We start from the raw sequence: 16,406 nt of genomic DNA, 5'->3' as shown, positions 1-16,406 counted from the left end.
CAATGCAATGCTATGCTATGAAGTCGGGTGTCGGCCGACAAGATTGGCCCAATGGGATGCAGGCCGAGCAGCTGTGGTGTCGCCAGGGTGCGATAGCCAAGGTGTACGTCCCGGGAATCTGGCTTCGAAGACAAGGCGGACCAAGCAGAAGAGGTGACTGACAGGAATGGATGGGCGAGAATCCAAAAGGCGTCACCGGGCTGGGGTGCGGGTGAGCCGCGAGGAAAGGTGAAATCGGCGAGATGAACCTGCACCAATAATTAAGGGACCGCTATACGGGCCAAGCCACGTGGCCATGACAACTGTGCAGGGCGCGCAACGGGCGCCATGTTGCGCTCAAGCCATGTACGTAACTCCAAGTCACATCACAGCTAGCATTGACGTCTGCTCCGACCTCGTCCCTCACACCCAACGTCAGCCTTTACTCGCTCGAGTAGACTGCTAGTCCTCGAGATCTCGCTCACTCGCCATCATGTCTGCCCCCATTGTGCATCATCTTTCTTTCGGTCCCTTGACCGCTCACGCCTTCAATGCAGACCGTTCGCAAGTGGCTGTATGCCCCAACTCCAACGAGGTGCAGATCTACTCGTTGACGGGCAGCAATTGGACCCTGACCAGCACCTTGACGGAGCACGACAAGATAGTCACTAGCATCGATTGGGCTCCGCTATCGAACCGTCTTGTGACTTGCTCTCAGGACAGGAACGCATATGTTTGGAGTCTGGGTAATGATGAGAATGGAAAGCAGGTCTGGAAACCCACGCTGGTGTTGCTCAGACTCAATAGAGCGGCAACATTTGTGAGGTGGAGCCCAAAGGAAGACAAATTCGCCGTAGCAAGTGGTGCTAGGTGAGTCAAGGCTTGCACGATGCCACTGCGATGAAAGCGTTCAGGCTGACTGGGATCTCGATGTGACGCAGAATCATTTCTATCTGCTCATTCGAAGCTGACAACGACTGGTGGGTAGCTAAGCACATCCGCAAGCCGCTGCGATCTACTGTACTGTCTCTGGATTGGCATCCCAACAACGTACTGCTTGCGGCTGGCAGTGCTGACGCTCGCGCGAGAGTCTTCAGCGCCTTCATCAAGGGCGTGGACGACAAACCTGCAGCTTCTGTGTGGGGAGAGAGGCTGCCCTTCGGCACGGTCTGCGCAGAATTTGCGGCGCCTGCTGGCGGGTGGGTTCACGATGTCAGCTTCTCGCCAGATGGAGATTCGCTCGCTTTCGTGGGTGAGTCATCTGCGCTCAAATGCTCTCCATTTGTTCGACACGACTGATGCTGACCATACAGCACTCGTGCTTCTCCTCGCGCAGCTCACGACTCCTCCGTGACCATCGCTCATCCTTCGGCACCTGGAGCACCTCCCCATGCAGTCCACGTGATCAGAAGTCCAACTCTGCCCTACGTGTCTTTGCGCTTCGTCTCGCTCACGTCCTTTGTCGCTGCCGGTCACGATTGCCAGCCTGTTCTGTTCACTGGCGACGTCACTTCTGGATGGCGTCTTGCCAAGTCTCTTGACAGTGCAGCAGTTGCCGGGGGCAAAGCGCCTCCCCCACCGCCTCCCAAGCCATCTGGCGTCGGTGGACCTGGTCGACTGAACAACGAGGCATTCAATCGCTTCAAGTCTGCCGATGCTCGTGGTGTCAGTACAGCAACATCTGTTACTGGCGGGGGCAATGGAAGCGGTGTCGCGGGGCAATTGGGCGCCATCGTGGGAAGTGGTGTCGGAGCTGATGGAGAGCTGCATACGACCCACCAGAACACCATCACCAGCGTGCGAGTTTACTCTGGCTCAGCGGACAATGCCAGCGCGATCAGTACAAGCGGTGTGGATGGACGTTTGTGCATCTTTACCGTTCCTGCACCCTCGTCCGTTGGAGCGCTCACGAAGGGCGTAGCTTCCATTCGAGTTGCCTAACCTTGCTTGCATATTGTACACTCCACACGAATTGTAGACGCAGCATACGCCTCCGCTTTGCGAACATGACCTACGCGATTCACGCTGAATGAAGCGGAGTGAGGTGATGACATGTGCGTGTGAGCTTGTCAGTAAACGACTGGCCGCACGTGAGCCTCGATCGTCACAATGAACCACGACATGGATGAGATTCGAGATCCTTCCAGAGGCGGGACTCGAACATTCGTCACGAATTCGTTCGCGTAGCTCGGCGATGAGCATGAAGATGATGCGTACATCATCATATTGAGCATGCAAACATCTCGGCGCTGCGCAAGCGTCCTCACCGCACAACAGAACGTGAAATACGAATCGTGTACGGTGATGCTTCGTTGCACGTCGGTCATGATTCGCAAGCATGCGTTTTAAGCTCTGTGGCTGGTCGCAGCGCATCTAGGGTGTGAAACAGGCTTGTGGATTCGATCCCCGCCGTCCTCAACCTCGCGATAGGAGACTCGCCGGTATAGGTGGGTAGGGGTGTGGCTGTGACCCAGCTCTTCTCACGTTCATCGCAGACAGTCACAACAATTTGACTCGATCATGGTCCGCAGCCACCTAGCTGGCACTCGGCCGCTTCGCCGTGCTTCGGCTTTTTGATGATCGGGTCTCGCCTTCCATAGATGGCCCGCGGCGAAGGAATAAGCCGGACTTCTAGAACAACTGATATTCACGATTGTGAATGATGCACGCATGCTCGATGTGATCTGAGCTCAGCACCCATTCCATCATCATTTCACGAGTTCAGATTCGTTGTGTTGGTGATTGTCTAGCTACGAGATGGGTCGTATTCGACTCGGATCGCTCACATCACACACACGACGCTATTCAGTGTGTGAGTCACCAGTCGAGTGATTATTGATGATCGATCAGAGCGGTAAATCGTGAATGAGCGAGGAAAATGCTGAGTGGCCGCGGCTGCTGAGCTGCTTGCAGATGCATGGCTGCTGCTGTGTGTGCTGGCTGTATGTGCGTACGCGTACGTGTGGCCCAGGCTACGCAGGCGCGCTCAGCAAACTTCTCATTCTGCATGACGTCATAAGGCGGACGGAGCGTGATGGGGGTCCAGAATCATCATCAGGCTCAGCCGTGCATGCACGAGCCACAATCCGCTTGTGGGCACGCTGCTGATGATGCAGCCCACTCACACTCACGACTCAGACGTGACTGTGATCCATGCCATGCTTGTGCAGCTGGACCCCCGTCTTAGCAGCCATGCAGGGGCACACTCACACACTCACACACGCATCAGCAGCTCGTCACTCACGACTCGTGAATGCTGCTCCCAAATTCCATCCGCAGATACGCTGCCGCTGTTTGCTGTTCTCCTGATTGAGCAAGCTGTAGCTATGTAGCAGATGCTCTGGGGCTGTGCGTAATGGCACGTTACGATGACGTGCCCGAGGGCAGCTAGCGTAAAGCAAGCAAACGTGTGCTTTGATCCTCTCTTTCCACGTACCGAGACGAGAAAACTATATATACCTGAGGCATCACTCGCTCGCCAGGGCTTTGTTTGTCTCCAACCACATCTACGAGAGAAAAACAGAATTGCTAGCTACTTAAGCCACTAACACATCAAACAACTTCTCATCATGTCGGACACCAACCAGCCAAGCCAACTCTCCGGAGGTATCAAGCAGGTGCAAGGTGCGTCTTTCGAGTAGCTTCGCACTCCGGCCGCGGGAAACGAGGAGCCCGGCACTGATTGAGCGTTGTGTATTCTTGCATTCCTCGCAGGCACTGTCACTGAACAGATAGGAAACCTCACCGGCTCCAACGACTGGAAGGCATCCGGTGCCCAGACCCGCACTGAGGGCGAGGCTGAGCAAAAGGCAGCTCAAGCCAAGGAGTACGCCGAGGGTGAGTCTTTCCCTGTCGAAGGCGCGGAGCGATTAGAAGGGCGATAAACTTGTCCGGCAACACCAAGCTCCACCCTCCAGTGGAGTCAGGAAGCTTGCGTGGATGTTCACACATGGGTGCCTGCTCATCACTGCTGAGTGGCAATATCAGAATGCTCACCTTTGGTGCCCTTTTGCGATCCCTCAGGCGCCACTGACTCCGTCGGCGGATACATCCAAAGCGTCAAGGGCGCCGTCACTGGCGACAAGACCGAGCAGATTGCTGGCAACGCCCGCAAGGAGGCAGGTGACGCTCAGCGCGCTGCCAATAAGCCCACTTAAATCATGTGGTGTCTTCCTGTATTCTGATACGATGATTCACGTCACCGACACACGAATGTGATTCAATCTCTTTCGCGATGCACGCTGCGCTTGACATGATGAAAACTCACTATAGGTGCGTGGAATGTCTGTATTTAGCCTATGGCACAGTCCATACATGCTGCTCTGTGGCTGGCAAAGTTCGTCGCCATGGTCAAGAATCGCCAGATTCTCCTTTCGATCAGTAGACCTGAGGCTGCGCGGGTGGGTTCAACCTCTGCATTAACATTGCTGACTTGCCTTAATTCCGTCTGGAGCTAGTGGCTTACTATACATTTGCGGAGAACGTCAAAAGGGAAGTAGGGGTGGGATGTGGCATTGATCTACGCTGTTCGACCTTCGCGGCATTCGAAGCGAGGAATCAGCAGTCTCACGAGGCGCGCATCAGCCGTTGCGGTTCCGCACCGAAAAGAATCGTGACATGCCGCTCTTGACGATGTTCTGAGGGGGGGATTGCGTAGATTGCGCTGCGTCGAAAGATGGCGTCGAGTATGAGGCTGATGTCGTCATCGGGGTCACTGCGGTTGTCGAAGCAACAGATGAGACACCTCTCGTATTGACCAGCCTGTCGACATCAGACCCGTTCGCGTTGCCGTGGGATGAGACCGGTGCAGGGGCAGGACGTAAAGGCGGTGGACGGGTATAGCTGTCCTGCGATGGTCTCAATCTGGATGATACGTTCGGTGCAAAATTTGCGGCATATCCGGAGCGGTCGTCGATAGACGGCGAGCTGTATGGCTGTGAAGTCATTGAAGAAGGCTGGCGGCCATTGCTCCCGCTTTCTTTGCGCCTCTCTTTGGGCTTCGCCGCCTTGGGATTGGCGCCAAAAATGGCAGGGAGATAGGATGCATCCATCGCTGGCTGCAAGCGGGCAGCGGTGGCTTCTGCCGCCTTCTCGCCGCGCTTCCTCTCTGCGATGGGATCAAGGCCGGCAGTCATACCTAGCAGGCTCCGGGACGGAGGCCTATTGCTACCAGTGGAGCGTCTAGATCCCAAAATCGCCGCAGGTGCCGATGTTGTGGAATAGATGCTGCTTGGAGCGTCTGACATGAGAGACGAGGCCGAACTAGTTGTGTCCACAGAAGCTGTGGAAGGATTCCGATCCCGCCACGAGGATGGCTCGGACTTTCTCGCATCTTCGACAAAGGGGACGTGACCGCCTCTCTGCGATGTTGATGCAACATTACTACCGCGCTCTGCGTTGATGCGATCTCTTCGGGCGGCCGCGGAATCCCACTGCGCTCCACTGCCAAAGTCATCGTCTTTGGCCAGATGACGCTCCGACTCAGCTGGACTGTCGGACTGGTCAGTCATGCGGGTACTTGTGCTCAGCGTAGAGAAAGGACGAGCGCGATCGTTCCAGCTGAAGTTGGTGTACGCTGTGCTGGCGCGACTGCCCACGCTCGAGTACACGCTGGCCGCGTCTAATCCAGGTGAGTCCACCACTTTGTCCAAGAACATGGGCGGATTTGGACGAGCCGCCAAATCTGTCAAGGACGGTGGCAAATGCTGAGCAGCACGACTTGCAAGTGTGCTGCGAGCAGCAGCTGAGGGTCGCCCCGCTCCCATGTGCTGTGGAGCACTAGATGCGTCCTCTGTCTGTGATTTTTTGACGTTGCGACTCATCTCGCGCGCCAGAGTCTGCGAGGCAGCAGCAAGCTCAGCCAGCAGCGCATCGCGAGGATGTGGCTCGCCTTGCGCGGGTCCGCTTGCCAGATTCTCGGCAGATTGAGATCTCTTGAGATGTTGCTGCTTTTCCAACTTCGCGGCCGTGCGGCCCTTGCGTGCTCCCCTTTTCCTTCTTTTCGGATTACTTGCAGTCACGGGCCTCAACGACTCTACGTTACTGTCATGTGCTCCTTCGCCGTGTGCGGCCTGTGCGGCATCCGTCTTCTCTGAATGAAGCTCATCACTCTGAACTTCTTTGCTGACCGCAGACTTGCTATCTTCGGGCGACTCGGGCGACCCGACCTGCAGCTCGAGTTGAGTAGGGCTCTGGGGGCCGGAATTTGCGGTCTCTGCAGATTTCAGTGGTATTGCTGCTGGCGACCTAGGCCGAGCGGCATCCGCTGCGCTGGCCGCTTCGCGTGCAAGTGGACTGCCTTCAGAAACAGATGGAAGGCGCAGAGTCCGTCTTGGCGGCGAGAAAGTGGGCGATGGCAGTGACTCTGGGGTCCCTATCACAGATGGTGTTCGGACAGACTGAGGGCGTTGATCGCGAAAGCTGCTCGAATCTTGGTTGCTTGGATATTCAGGGAAGAGGGACGGATAGAAACCATAACCGTTGGCATCCAGACTCTCGTGAATCGAAAGCGAAGGGCCTCCAGATGGGGTAGCCCATGGCGAGCCGAAAAGGGAAGCAGCTCCAGAATTGAGGGGACTCCGCGAGTGTTCCAAAGGGGAGGTCAAATCTGTCCGCGCTCCAGGTGAACGTCCATGCTCGCGCTTGTCCGCCGACAGCATCTCTGGCAGCTTCAGTGCCCATATGCCAAGCTCTCGGGGCGTCACGCGCCGGCGCGGTGATCCGTCTCGTTTGGGATTGGTGACGTCGCAAAGCACGTTGTCCGACACGTACTCCGCGACCTGAACAGTCAGGCCTTCGAAAGCCTGCGTCAGAAACGCGACTGGATCGTAACAGAAGGAGGCAAAGGCAGGATCACCCTGCGGAGACGGTTCACCAAAAGGGCTGCGATGGAAGAGGAGATTAAGCAGCACAATTCCAAGTGACCAAGTGTCTGCTTGCATTGGGTCGTACCAATCGGCGACGTTGTTGTGACATTCGTAAGCCATGTACGGCTTGCTCCCGCAATCAAAGTCGACGCATCTCTCCTGCGCAACAGCTAGGCCAAAGTCCGTCAATTTGACGATGATACGTGCATCGGCATCGGCTCTCGAACCTATGGAGCTGCGCAAACTCGTCGTGCTCCGTGAGCGGGACAAGCTTCGCCGCCCATCAAAGCCCCCATCTTTGCTCTGAGTCTCATCCTGAGACGCTGACTCTCTCCTGTCCTCAACGATAAAGTTTTCTGGCTTGAGATCGCGATGGCTGATGCCTCTGTCATGACAGAATTGGACTGCATCGCACATCTGACCAAACATTCTGCTGACCAGGCGCAAACGCCGACGTGACAACAGCTGCTGGCCAGCTGTCGATGCTAGTAATGAAGGAGAAGGCGGAGTCCCATCCAGGTGTCCGAAGCTTGACTCCTCCGAAGATTCTCCCAATCTGTCAGTAAGGACTCTCAGGTCGTAAGTTCCGTCGGCGGAACGCTCGGACGACGGACCCTCGTGGTTGTAGGTGTCCTGATCGTGAGCTTGCTCCAGCCAGTAGAATAGATCTTGACCGGGACAGTATTCCAAGACGAGAAACAGCCAGTCGTCCGTCTCGTAAGTGCGGTACAAAGTCACAATGTGCGGATGAGGAGGAATGGATTGGTGAATTGTGGCCTGCATGTCAAGGGAAGGAATCCAACGTGAGTGGACCGTGAAATTTACGAGCTCTGCCATCCACGATTCCTTACCTCTAGCCGCTGAATTTCCAGACTCTCCTCGTTGAGATCGCGCTTGCATAGGCATTTGAGGGCGAATTGCCGCCCCAGCACAGGATGCTCAAGAGGATCTGCGTGTTCTCGCGGACGCAGTCTGCCTTCCGCAACAAGGTCGCTGGCACGCAGCGTCCGGCTGTAAGTGTCGTCTTCGGGATCCTGAGGCTGCGCAGGAGCGCTCGTTTTGATGGGAATGCTTCTCGAAAGTCCCGAATACTCCTTGTCATTGCTGAAGTCAGCAGCGTCCTCGTTTTCCACCTCGCGTAAAGGAAGCGGAGCAACCTCCTCCACGAGGTACACAGTAGCATATGAGCCTTCCCCGAGCTTGCGTACAACCTCGAGCTGGCTTCCCGTAACGTCGCGAGATTGAGCCCGGAAACCATCACTCGTTTCTGCTATCCTAATGCGCTGACCGTCATGGAGCATGCCGGGTCCCAAGCGATCGCCAATTTCAAAGATGTCGACCGGTGGAAGGGCGTGAGAAGAGCTGGGATCGCGCGAGAAGCAGTATCTGTCCGTGATACTTCGCTCGCTCATGGCCATCATATCTTCAGCATTCAAGCTGACGTCATCGGCTTCCTCGTCCTCATGCTCGCTGTTCGGTGCAGCGGGACCGACAATGGTCAAATCCGCAGGATGCGAGGGGGCTATCTCTGAGTCTTCGAAGCCTGTCTGGGCCAGTCGGGTGGCGAGAATGTCTCCTAGGGTGAGCGAATCCGAGGGTCTCTGATCACTATTTGTGTCCGCACCTGTGAGTCGAGAGAAGCTGCCTATGCTGCCCATCCGACGACGACTGACAACGTCGAGACCACCCATGGACTCCGATAGGTTGCTGATTGGACTGAGCGGTATGGTGCTGGGGGGACGACTACCAGATCTGCTCGACGCCAAGCCCGGCTCTGGCGAGCGCGATTGTCCCCTTAGGCTTGGAGTGCGGACGCGGTCATAGTGAGCGACCGTCGGACGAAGACTATGAGCCGAGCTGCGATTGCGCAAATGTGGAGGCCGGTACAAGCGTCGGGGCTGAGCATCGTTACTGTGCGAAGACGTGGAATACGTTGTGCCCGCTGGCGAGTACGTGCCATCTGGCATGGCGCCAGAAGAATGACGAGAATGAAGCACCGAGTTTGGGCTTGGTCTTCCATTCAGAGCCGAGGTGGGCGAGTTGTTGGAAGTAGTGGAGCCGCGCCGGGCCGCTCCGAGGGGTGGAGTCGCAATCTGCGGAGCTCGAGGGGATAGCAATGATAGCTGTGCTGAGGGGGCAACGGAGCTTGAGGGATGCACAAAGGAGAAGTTGGATGCAGATTCGTTAGCAAGCGAGAGGAGTGATCCCTTGGGTGACTGCGTAGAAGAACCTTGACGCGGTAAGTAGGAGTATCCAAAGGCAGAAACAGCGTTTGGGTCTTTTCCACCCAGTGCTGAAGACGCTGCCTCTGTGCGCTGCTGCAATTGCGCGCGAGCAGCCTCCAAGTTTCTCGAAGGAGGGCGCGCGTCGGGAGTCGGTCCATTGGACAGCATGACGTTCGGCCTGCCATCGCCACCTTTGACTGAAGAGCTCGTGCTATCAGGACCCTTGAGCGACTCTACGCTATTCTCTAAGCTACGAGTTCGCGGACTGCCTGGCAGGCTCGGCAAAGAGCTGCTAGGTGTCAGAGCCCAATTCTCGCCCCCCAAGCGAGGCGTCAAAGAAGGATGGGCAAGAGGTCTGACCCTAGCTTCAGATGCGCTCCCTGATTGTGGTCCGGAGGTCTCGCCGCGTATCAAAAGCGGATTCAGGGGTGTGGCAGGTGCAGCTGACCCTACAGGAGGACCAAGGCGTGGTTGCCTTGCCTTAGGTGGAGAGCCAACACCGACGCCTGCCGAATCACCCAAGGAATTAGCTGATTCCGACGCCAAGCCTAGCCGGGATGGGGAGGGATGTGCCCGCCAATTGTCACTGTCCTTATGCCCGCCCCTGTCTTTGAACCTCCAGCCCGCCTTCGTTGGGCTGTGAGAGGCGGGCATGCCATGAGGCACCTCTCCAGTCACGCTAGTATGTGACTCAGAAGGCCTACTGCGAGATGCGCTAGCTCCATTTATCGTTTGAGGAGCAGCCACTGAGGTGGTCTGCTCTGGTCTGGAGTTCAAGGAGGTCGATGGTGGCGGTCTAGGTTGCCTCCAGCTGGGCGCATCAGCTCCCGACCAGCTCATGGCCGCACAGGGCGCGGAAGCTAGCCTGCAGCACCCTCAAGCGCAAGTAGATGGAGTCCTCACTACTGAATGAGTGACGGCAGCGGCCTTGACAGGCAAGAGCTACCGCAGAAGGATCTGCTGTGCAATGAGACGAGGCAGAGGTGTGCGAAGTGGTCGATTGGTAGGTTGGTGTGGGCGATGAGGCTTGATTGTGCATATCCAAGAGCTCGTGCCGACATGCCTCTCCATAGGTAAAGGGCTTCAACAGTGCAGCGGGACGTTCTGATAATATGAGGAGCGCCTACACAGTCGTCGTTGTAGTATAAAATGTGATTTGCCTGCCGTCCGAAGGGACTGGAGTTGATGAGAGCGCTGTGACGCAAGCGGACAAAGCAGACCTGTCGAGCCCTGCGCTTCTCTTTCTAGTCACCCTTGTCAGGTCGAGTGAAAAGAGGTAGCGCTGTGCGTGGTACAGGTGCCAGCAGATGCACCTCAGCCTCTGGTCCTTGGTGGATTGCTTGTCGCCTGCTCCAGAGCACCCAAGCGGTAGGGCGGGTTGTTGGACTGCGGAAGCGTGCAGGTGCGACTGGCGCGGTGATGCCGAGGTAGATGCAAAAAGTCAAAGGGCGGCGTCCATCGCGCTTTGTCGAGAGGTGATCGAAGCCACCCTCACAACGATGTTGGGATCTCGATGACAATTGGAGGGATGCGCTAGGAACTGTGCGGTGCGGTGCCCACGACTTTGTCTGTACCGGTACCTATTCACCATTGACATATATGCACGCTCCACGCTGTCGGGTTAGTGGTTCGTGTATAGGAACTGCCGTGGGTATACAGCCATCATGCAGCAGGCAGGCACTGATGCTTGCGAAGCTCCACCCAGCATGCACCCAGTATTTATGCGCAGCACGGGCGACGCTCCTTTGAAAGCGCTTCGGCGCCTAGACATACAGCATAGCCAGCCACGCTTCCGGATTCAACATTCGTGATTCTCGATTCGCGATCTGAATCGCAACTCTTGATTAGTCCTTCTCCTTAGCTGAGAGAGCGCTCGCTTCATGCCTGTTGCTGCTCAAATCAGAGCAATATTGGGGTGTAAAGATGTCTCGTCTCGAAAACCCTTTCACTCTTGACTGCTCATTTAGACGACGAAAATTATTATTGAGTTTGTCCTGAAGTCCCCTTTCTAACCCCGAGTTTGGATGGCGTGCATGAACGCGCAGGCTGCTTAAATTGCGCCTCATTCAGCCTGCAGCGGCAGCAATCCGAGGTGGTTGCGCAATCCAAATTTCACACCAATCGATCGATACGGAAGCAGACTCTGACTGAAAGCTCCTATATGCGAGACTTCAAAGGATTCGGATGTGGTGCGCAACCTTCGCGACCGAAGGATGCGCGGTCCTTTCGAGCACTTCAGTGTGAGTGCTTACAAAGTCATATCAGCGTGAGCCCGCCAGTGAGCACGACTCGTTCGCCTCATTCTTGATTCAAGATTGTGAGTGCGGGTCTTACGCGTCGACCTTCATAGCGCGATTCGAGATTTCTAGCCCGACCAGACGCACGCGGAAAGAGTTGGGGCCCTTTAGCCGCGTTCTCCGTGCCTGCTTTTGCCCCGAGGTTCAGGCAAGTTCTCGCCAAGTGAGGCTTTGGTGTCCATTCAGCAGACCGCGAATCAGACGAGCCGAACGACTCGACCGTTCTTTCAGCATTCTCTTGGGTATGCATTTCCATATACCCAGACAGCTGGGTACCTACCCACGACGGCAGGTCGGGAAACGTGGCGATTTGAGTCTTGGTTGCTTTGCTGGCACAATGAAAGACTCGTGGCTGTCCATCTCATGCACCAAGGCAACCGATCACATGGTCGCTTTTCCCTACTCCGCCGAGAGCACGCAGCTACGCACAGCCAGCAGCCCCGCCTTCTGGACGCGGCCAAGCGTCGCGCGTTTGCTGGGGGGGATGCTGCTGCTGTGCGCGCGAGCCTTATTCTGTCAATGCTTGCTCGCGCGGCGGTCCTGCGCGCGTGCTGCACGTCCGATGCGGACCTCGTGGTCTCGGATCCGACTTGCATGGCGATGCAGGCCCACGGCCGGAAGAGTCGTGAGTCGATGAACGATATCGCTGTGCTGTCGTGAATGCGCGTGGTCAGGAATCGACCTGGTGCTGGTGCGCGTCCGAGATCAGGCGTGCGCTGTGAACGCCACGGCTTTTACAAACATTCTCGACACTCTGACTCTCTCGACTATCGCGAAAGCTTTCAGTTCGGTAGTAGCTCTAATAGATAGCAGCGCTCCCGTCAAGACGCCAGACAAGCGACCACACTGCCACAGCAAGCTGAGTCCATACTTGCTGTTCTCGTCGCTCTTGAGCAGCAGGTCCACCGACGGGATCCTGGATGTCAGCACATGTCCACCAGGCAAAGTCAAAAGGCAGGCAGTGCGCCGCGCTGACAGAGTAGCCCCAAGCTCGATACAGATGTTCCATTGTTTCGCTTGATTGCAACCAGGTGCCACCCACTCATCACATTATTTGCTACAACAAGAAGCAAGAAACAAAGGGCTGAAGAAACGTAGAGGTGTGAAAGTAGTTTAAAGTAGAGCTTCCCAGAGATTTCTTACAGGCGAGGAAAATGGTGTGCACGGCGCGCACAGCGCGTACAAAGCATCACCATGAATGTTAATTTGCAGCTAGAATCTGTTCCACGAGAGCTTCGAGCGAGCGCCAGGAAGCCTGCCAGTCCCTCAACGAGCTTCCGACTGCAAGATTGGGCGCTGGAGCAGGATTGCCTTCTAACAAGCCAGAAGTGTGTTGCCAGCCAGAGAGTTGCGAGCCTGCTGCACTATCGCTACCTTGCTGCCACTGCTCTGGTTGAATAGTCGCGTCGGTGGGCTGCTCAGCACTCGCAGCTGAGACGCCAGCCTCGGGATCCCATGGTGCAACGTGGGGAGCCCGAGGCGAGCTTTCCACCTGACTTGCCAAGAGTTCAAGCCCAGTAGCCTGCTGTTGCTGTTGCTGATGTCCCGACTGCTGATGATTAGAGGAGGCTTCGCGACCGCCGCCATTCGTGGGGAAAGTGTAAGATGACGAAGATTGATTCACTCCTGGCTGAGCAGTATGACTGGTCTCAAATGACTGCCACCATTGGTCATCGAATAAGGCAGCTTCAAGAGCCGCCTGACTGGCTTGCGCGGCTTCGGCACTACCTTCTGGATACGAGTTTGCGGATGCTAGAGGGTCGACCGAATGAGCTTGCGACGGATTGGATAGTGGCGCGTAGCCAGTCGCACTAGTGCTCGGCTCGGGATAGCCTTGGCCCGTGCTATTGCCCTCAACCACAATGCCCGGTGACGATAATGCACCCATGGCCGCCCGCTTTGACGCACCGTTGGCTAGCGGTGCTTCAAGCTTGGCTCCTGGCTCTGCTGACGCGATAGCGGCTTGATGCTGAAGTTGAAGCGCATCCATCTCGCGCAGAGTCGAAGCGTAGCGGGCTGCCTGCTCCGCGACGTTGCGTAATCCGGGACGGGACGATAGGGAGTCGAAAGCCTCCACAGCCCGGTCGATGATCGGCCGGGTCAAATTGCGGAAGGCTGCGGCGTCGGGGTCCGAGTCAGCGCAGAGAGCGCTCTGTACGCTGAGGACAACAGCAGCTTGGAACAGCGGATGGGAGGCCGCGTGGTAGAAGACAAAGGGCGGCGTTGGGTCTCCCAAGAAGAACGTCCACACAAGATATACGATGCGTTGACTGCGGGGGAAAAGGCTGGTAAGTGAAAGTCTTGCTGAATCGCGTGCGCTACCACTCACGCAGCATCGAGGCATTGGGACAGAGCATTTTGTGCATCGCCCGGTGTGGTCCAAGATCCGGCTGCGTCAAATTGAGGTCGATGAATTGCCATCGTTGTCTGCAATCGGGTGAGCCGGAGCATCACGCGCTGAAAGTAAGCAGTGTGCTTTCTCTCGACGAGACCTGCCGCGCTGACGTAATCGGTCTCGCCTCCATCCTGCTCGGCGGCATCGAGCTCTTCCGCGCTACCCGCTCCGGCAAGCGGCCCACCGTCATCTTGGTGCAAGAATTGCTCTACTGTAGGTGGCAAGCGAGTTCTCCACTCTTGAAGTACTCCGGCGATCTTTGATGCTGTAGTATCCGAGCTTTCAGCACGCGAAGGGTGAGCGCCGTGTATCACCAAGAGACGCACAAGGTCGTATCGAGCCGAATGAAAGTCAAAGTTGGTACGAGAAGGCCTGACTAGGCTTGCACTATTTGCACCAGCACCGTTGGAATGCTGAGCGGCAGATGCTTGCAGCTTCTCAGCGCGAGCGTACAGGTTCCATAATCCTCCGTGATCAAGGGGTAGCTCGGTGTCAAAGCTGTCGGCTGTGATCGTGCATGGCATGTTGAGACGATGACTACTTAGTACTTCCAGCATGACGCATGAGTACCACATGTTTCTCCTCGCCTGCGACTCTTCTTTACCCATCGTTTTCCAATGTCTGGCGTCTCTATGAAGACCAGCGGCATGAGCGAATCGGACGGTCGTGGCGAAGCAAGAAGAGGCGAATTGAAGATGGAGCTCGGCCAAATGATATAGCCCGCGAAGCATGCTGGCCCTGACCAAATCCAAGGGCGCAGAGAACGCGCTAGACCAGTTGCTGGGACAGCCAATCTGAAGCGCATCGATACATTTGCCCGCGACTTCCAAGAGTTTGGCTTCACTGTCGCAATCTTCGAGCCCTTCGTCGAAAGAGCCCGCTGCGCCGGTGGTTCGGCGAGCCTGGGAAGCTAGTGCCAGCAGCACCAAAACCAAAGGCACCAAGGGTGGGTCGGCAGGTAGACTGTCAGGGTCCGAGTGCCACCATCTAAGGAACGCCACAATTCGAGGTCGGTTCAGGTCGACGATGACTGCGTTGCACAGAGGCTCAACGTTGGCCCGGTATGCATCTAGGAAAGGCCCAGCGGCTTCTGGTCGAGGCAGGCGAAGAGCAGAAGTAGTGAGACCGCTCGGCGCTGCATTTGGCAGACACGAGAACAACACCCCTGCCACCGCTGCTGAACGCGAAGCTCTGACGCGGACATCGAAGTCGAGTGATTTCCGCCTTCCCAGAGCAGAGGTCCGAGCAATCAGCGCTTGGCGACTATTGGAGGCCGTTGTTGCGTTAGGAAGAGATGAGAGCGCTGTCTCCTCCTCGTCCAAATGCCCAGATTTTCTGCTGTTCCTTGGCCGTCTGGAGATCGGGAAGTCGAAGTTAGGACGGAGTGCACAAGAATGTAGGCCTCGCTACTCACTTCGAATTCTGCCTCTTCTGCATCTCGGCTTCCTCTTCGCGCCTTCTGATCTCTTCGACTCGTAGTTTTGAAGCGGGGCTAGCTGCTGTTGCAGCCGCCTCGCCCTGGGAATCGCCTACATAGGTGCATGACGTCCCCTCCGGACAGCCACCACAACGAGGCCGCTGACGATCGCATTTTTGCTTCCGGGCTCGACATTCCAAACAGGAGGTGATCGGTCTATGCCGAGTGATTTTGCCAGAGGGTCGAGCCCGCTTCGCCTTGCGTGGAGAGGGTTTGGCGTCTTCACTTGGTCCTGCGCCACCAACTGAGGAGTCTTGAAGGGACCTTTCCATAGCAGCCATCGCAGCGGCGGCAGCGGCAGCAGCAGTGGCAGCCGCATCAGCTTCCTGATCGGTGTGAGAAGGAACATGCTCTACAGCAGCTCCGGCTTCAGCGGCATCGTCCATCGACTGATCCTCGCCATGCACGAAGGAGAAATCAGCAGTCTCATGAGCCTCTGGATGCTCCACACCGTTTTCGGTATCCACGCCACCGATGTGCTCTTCAGGGGGTCGCTCTGTTGTACCGTCGTTGTAGTACGCTGTCTCGTCCTGTGGGCCTGCTTCCAGGCCGTCTGGATCGTAGGACGCGCCGTTCACCTCCATTTGCTCGGCGTTCGCATCGTGAGCAATGTCTGCCTGCTCGTGCTCGGCATCTTGCTGGACTTCGAGATGTCCTTGGTCAGAGTCAGCCACTATGCCGTTCTCCTCGGCGCCCGGTGGTGCGAATAAGTTGCCCGCATGGGCCTGAGCGCTCGACAGCGGAGCGGACATTCCAGCTGCGGGGGAGCGAAGTGAGAGTGCTCGCGCGGTGGGTCGCCGCAATAACGATGGTAAGAGCAGTGAGGGACTACGGCACAGCACGCGGATGCTAAGCCTTCCATTCCTCGAGACCTGAGGTGTGTAGAAGAGGGTGGGATGGTCCCTCGTATTGACTACCTCGTTGTCGAGTATGGCCGAGGATGAGGGCTCGATCGCTTCCTCACTCTACCGCACATGCATCCATGCAGGATCCCGAGGGCGCGTCGCGCGTTCGGCATACAATGCGAACTACGCTGATACGGAAAATTCTCGCACGGGTGAAGTGCCGCCGTGCATGCATGAGCACACCTTTGACTATGGTTGGCCGCAACCCAACATGCTCGCGATCACGAATCGTGAATATGGAATCACACGTATGTGACGATAG

General features: G+C 56.6%; 4 protein-coding genes across 4 annotated transcripts; 2 read left to right on the top strand and 2 right to left on the bottom strand.

Annotated features, from left to right (window-relative positions):
• Positions 1-472: 472 nt before the first annotated feature.
• IE81DRAFT_290358 (WD40 repeat-like protein) lies at positions 473-1,920 on the top strand (the record flags this gene model as incomplete). Its single annotated transcript, XM_025511846.1, has 3 exons — positions 473-849; positions 921-1,231; positions 1,316-1,920. The coding sequence occupies 3 exons, from the start codon at positions 473-475 to the stop codon at positions 1,918-1,920; spliced, it is 1,293 nt and encodes a 430-aa protein (XP_025369557.1).
• Positions 1,921-3,430: 1,510 nt separating this feature from the next.
• IE81DRAFT_135480 (hypothetical protein) lies at positions 3,431-4,440 on the top strand. The gene is made up of 4 exons (XM_025510301.1): positions 3,431-3,603; positions 3,694-3,816; positions 4,003-4,251; positions 4,437-4,440. Exons 1-3 carry the CDS (start codon positions 3,549-3,551, stop codon positions 4,134-4,136), a joined length of 312 nt encoding a protein of 103 aa, XP_025369556.1. The 5' UTR covers positions 3,431-3,548; the 3' UTR covers positions 4,137-4,251; positions 4,437-4,440.
• Positions 4,441-4,559: 119 nt separating this feature from the next.
• Positions 4,560-9,910, bottom strand: IE81DRAFT_347495 (hypothetical protein; the record flags this gene model as incomplete). The annotated part of the gene is made up of 2 exons (XM_025516158.1): positions 4,560-7,622; positions 7,697-9,910. 2 exons carry the CDS (start codon positions 9,908-9,910, stop codon positions 4,560-4,562), a joined length of 5,277 nt encoding a protein of 1,758 aa, XP_025369555.1.
• A 2,456-nt stretch (positions 9,911-12,366) lies between these two features.
• On the bottom strand, positions 12,367-16,173 carry IE81DRAFT_323551 (hypothetical protein). The gene is made up of 3 exons (XM_025513979.1): positions 15,177-16,173; positions 13,697-15,115; positions 12,367-13,637 (listed from the first exon to the last, which is right to left on the bottom strand). Exons 1-3 carry the CDS (start codon positions 15,989-15,991, stop codon positions 12,569-12,571), a joined length of 3,303 nt encoding a protein of 1,100 aa, XP_025369554.1. The 5' UTR covers positions 15,992-16,173; the 3' UTR covers positions 12,367-12,568.
• Between the last annotated feature and the right edge of the window lie 233 nt (positions 16,174-16,406).

This window comes from Ceraceosorus guamensis (assembly GCF_003144195.1).
Source record: "Ceraceosorus guamensis strain MCA 4658 unplaced genomic scaffold IE81scaffold_30, whole genome shotgun sequence".
NCBI classification, from domain to species: Eukaryota; Fungi; Basidiomycota; class Exobasidiomycetes; order Ceraceosorales; family Ceraceosoraceae; genus Ceraceosorus; species Ceraceosorus guamensis.
The sequence above is the reverse complement of the archived record's forward strand: the minus strand, read 5'-3'. Positions and strand labels throughout refer to the sequence as shown.

Coding starts and splice junctions, on each gene's coding strand:
- IE81DRAFT_135480 (XM_025510301.1), top strand. CDS start 3,549: ATGTCGGACACCAACCAGCCAAGCCAACTCTCCGGAGGTATCAAGCAG. Junction 3,604..3,693: donor AGGTATCAAGCAGGTGCAAG/GTGCGTCTTTCG, acceptor CATTCCTCGCAG/GCACTGTCACTGAACAGATA. Junction 3,817..4,002: donor AGCCAAGGAGTACGCCGAGG/GTGAGTCTTTCC, acceptor GCGATCCCTCAG/GCGCCACTGACTCCGTCGGC.
- IE81DRAFT_323551 (XM_025513979.1), bottom strand. CDS start 15,991: ATGTCCGCTCCGCTGTCGAGCGCTCAGGCCCATGCGGGCAACTTATTC. Junction 15,116..15,176: donor CAGAAGAGGCAGAATTCGAA/GTGAGTAGCGAG, acceptor CCCGATCTCCAG/ACGGCCAAGGAACAGCAGAA. Junction 13,638..13,696: donor TCCCAATGCCTCGATGCTGC/GTGAGTGGTAGC, acceptor TTTCCCCCGCAG/TCAACGCATCGTATATCTTG.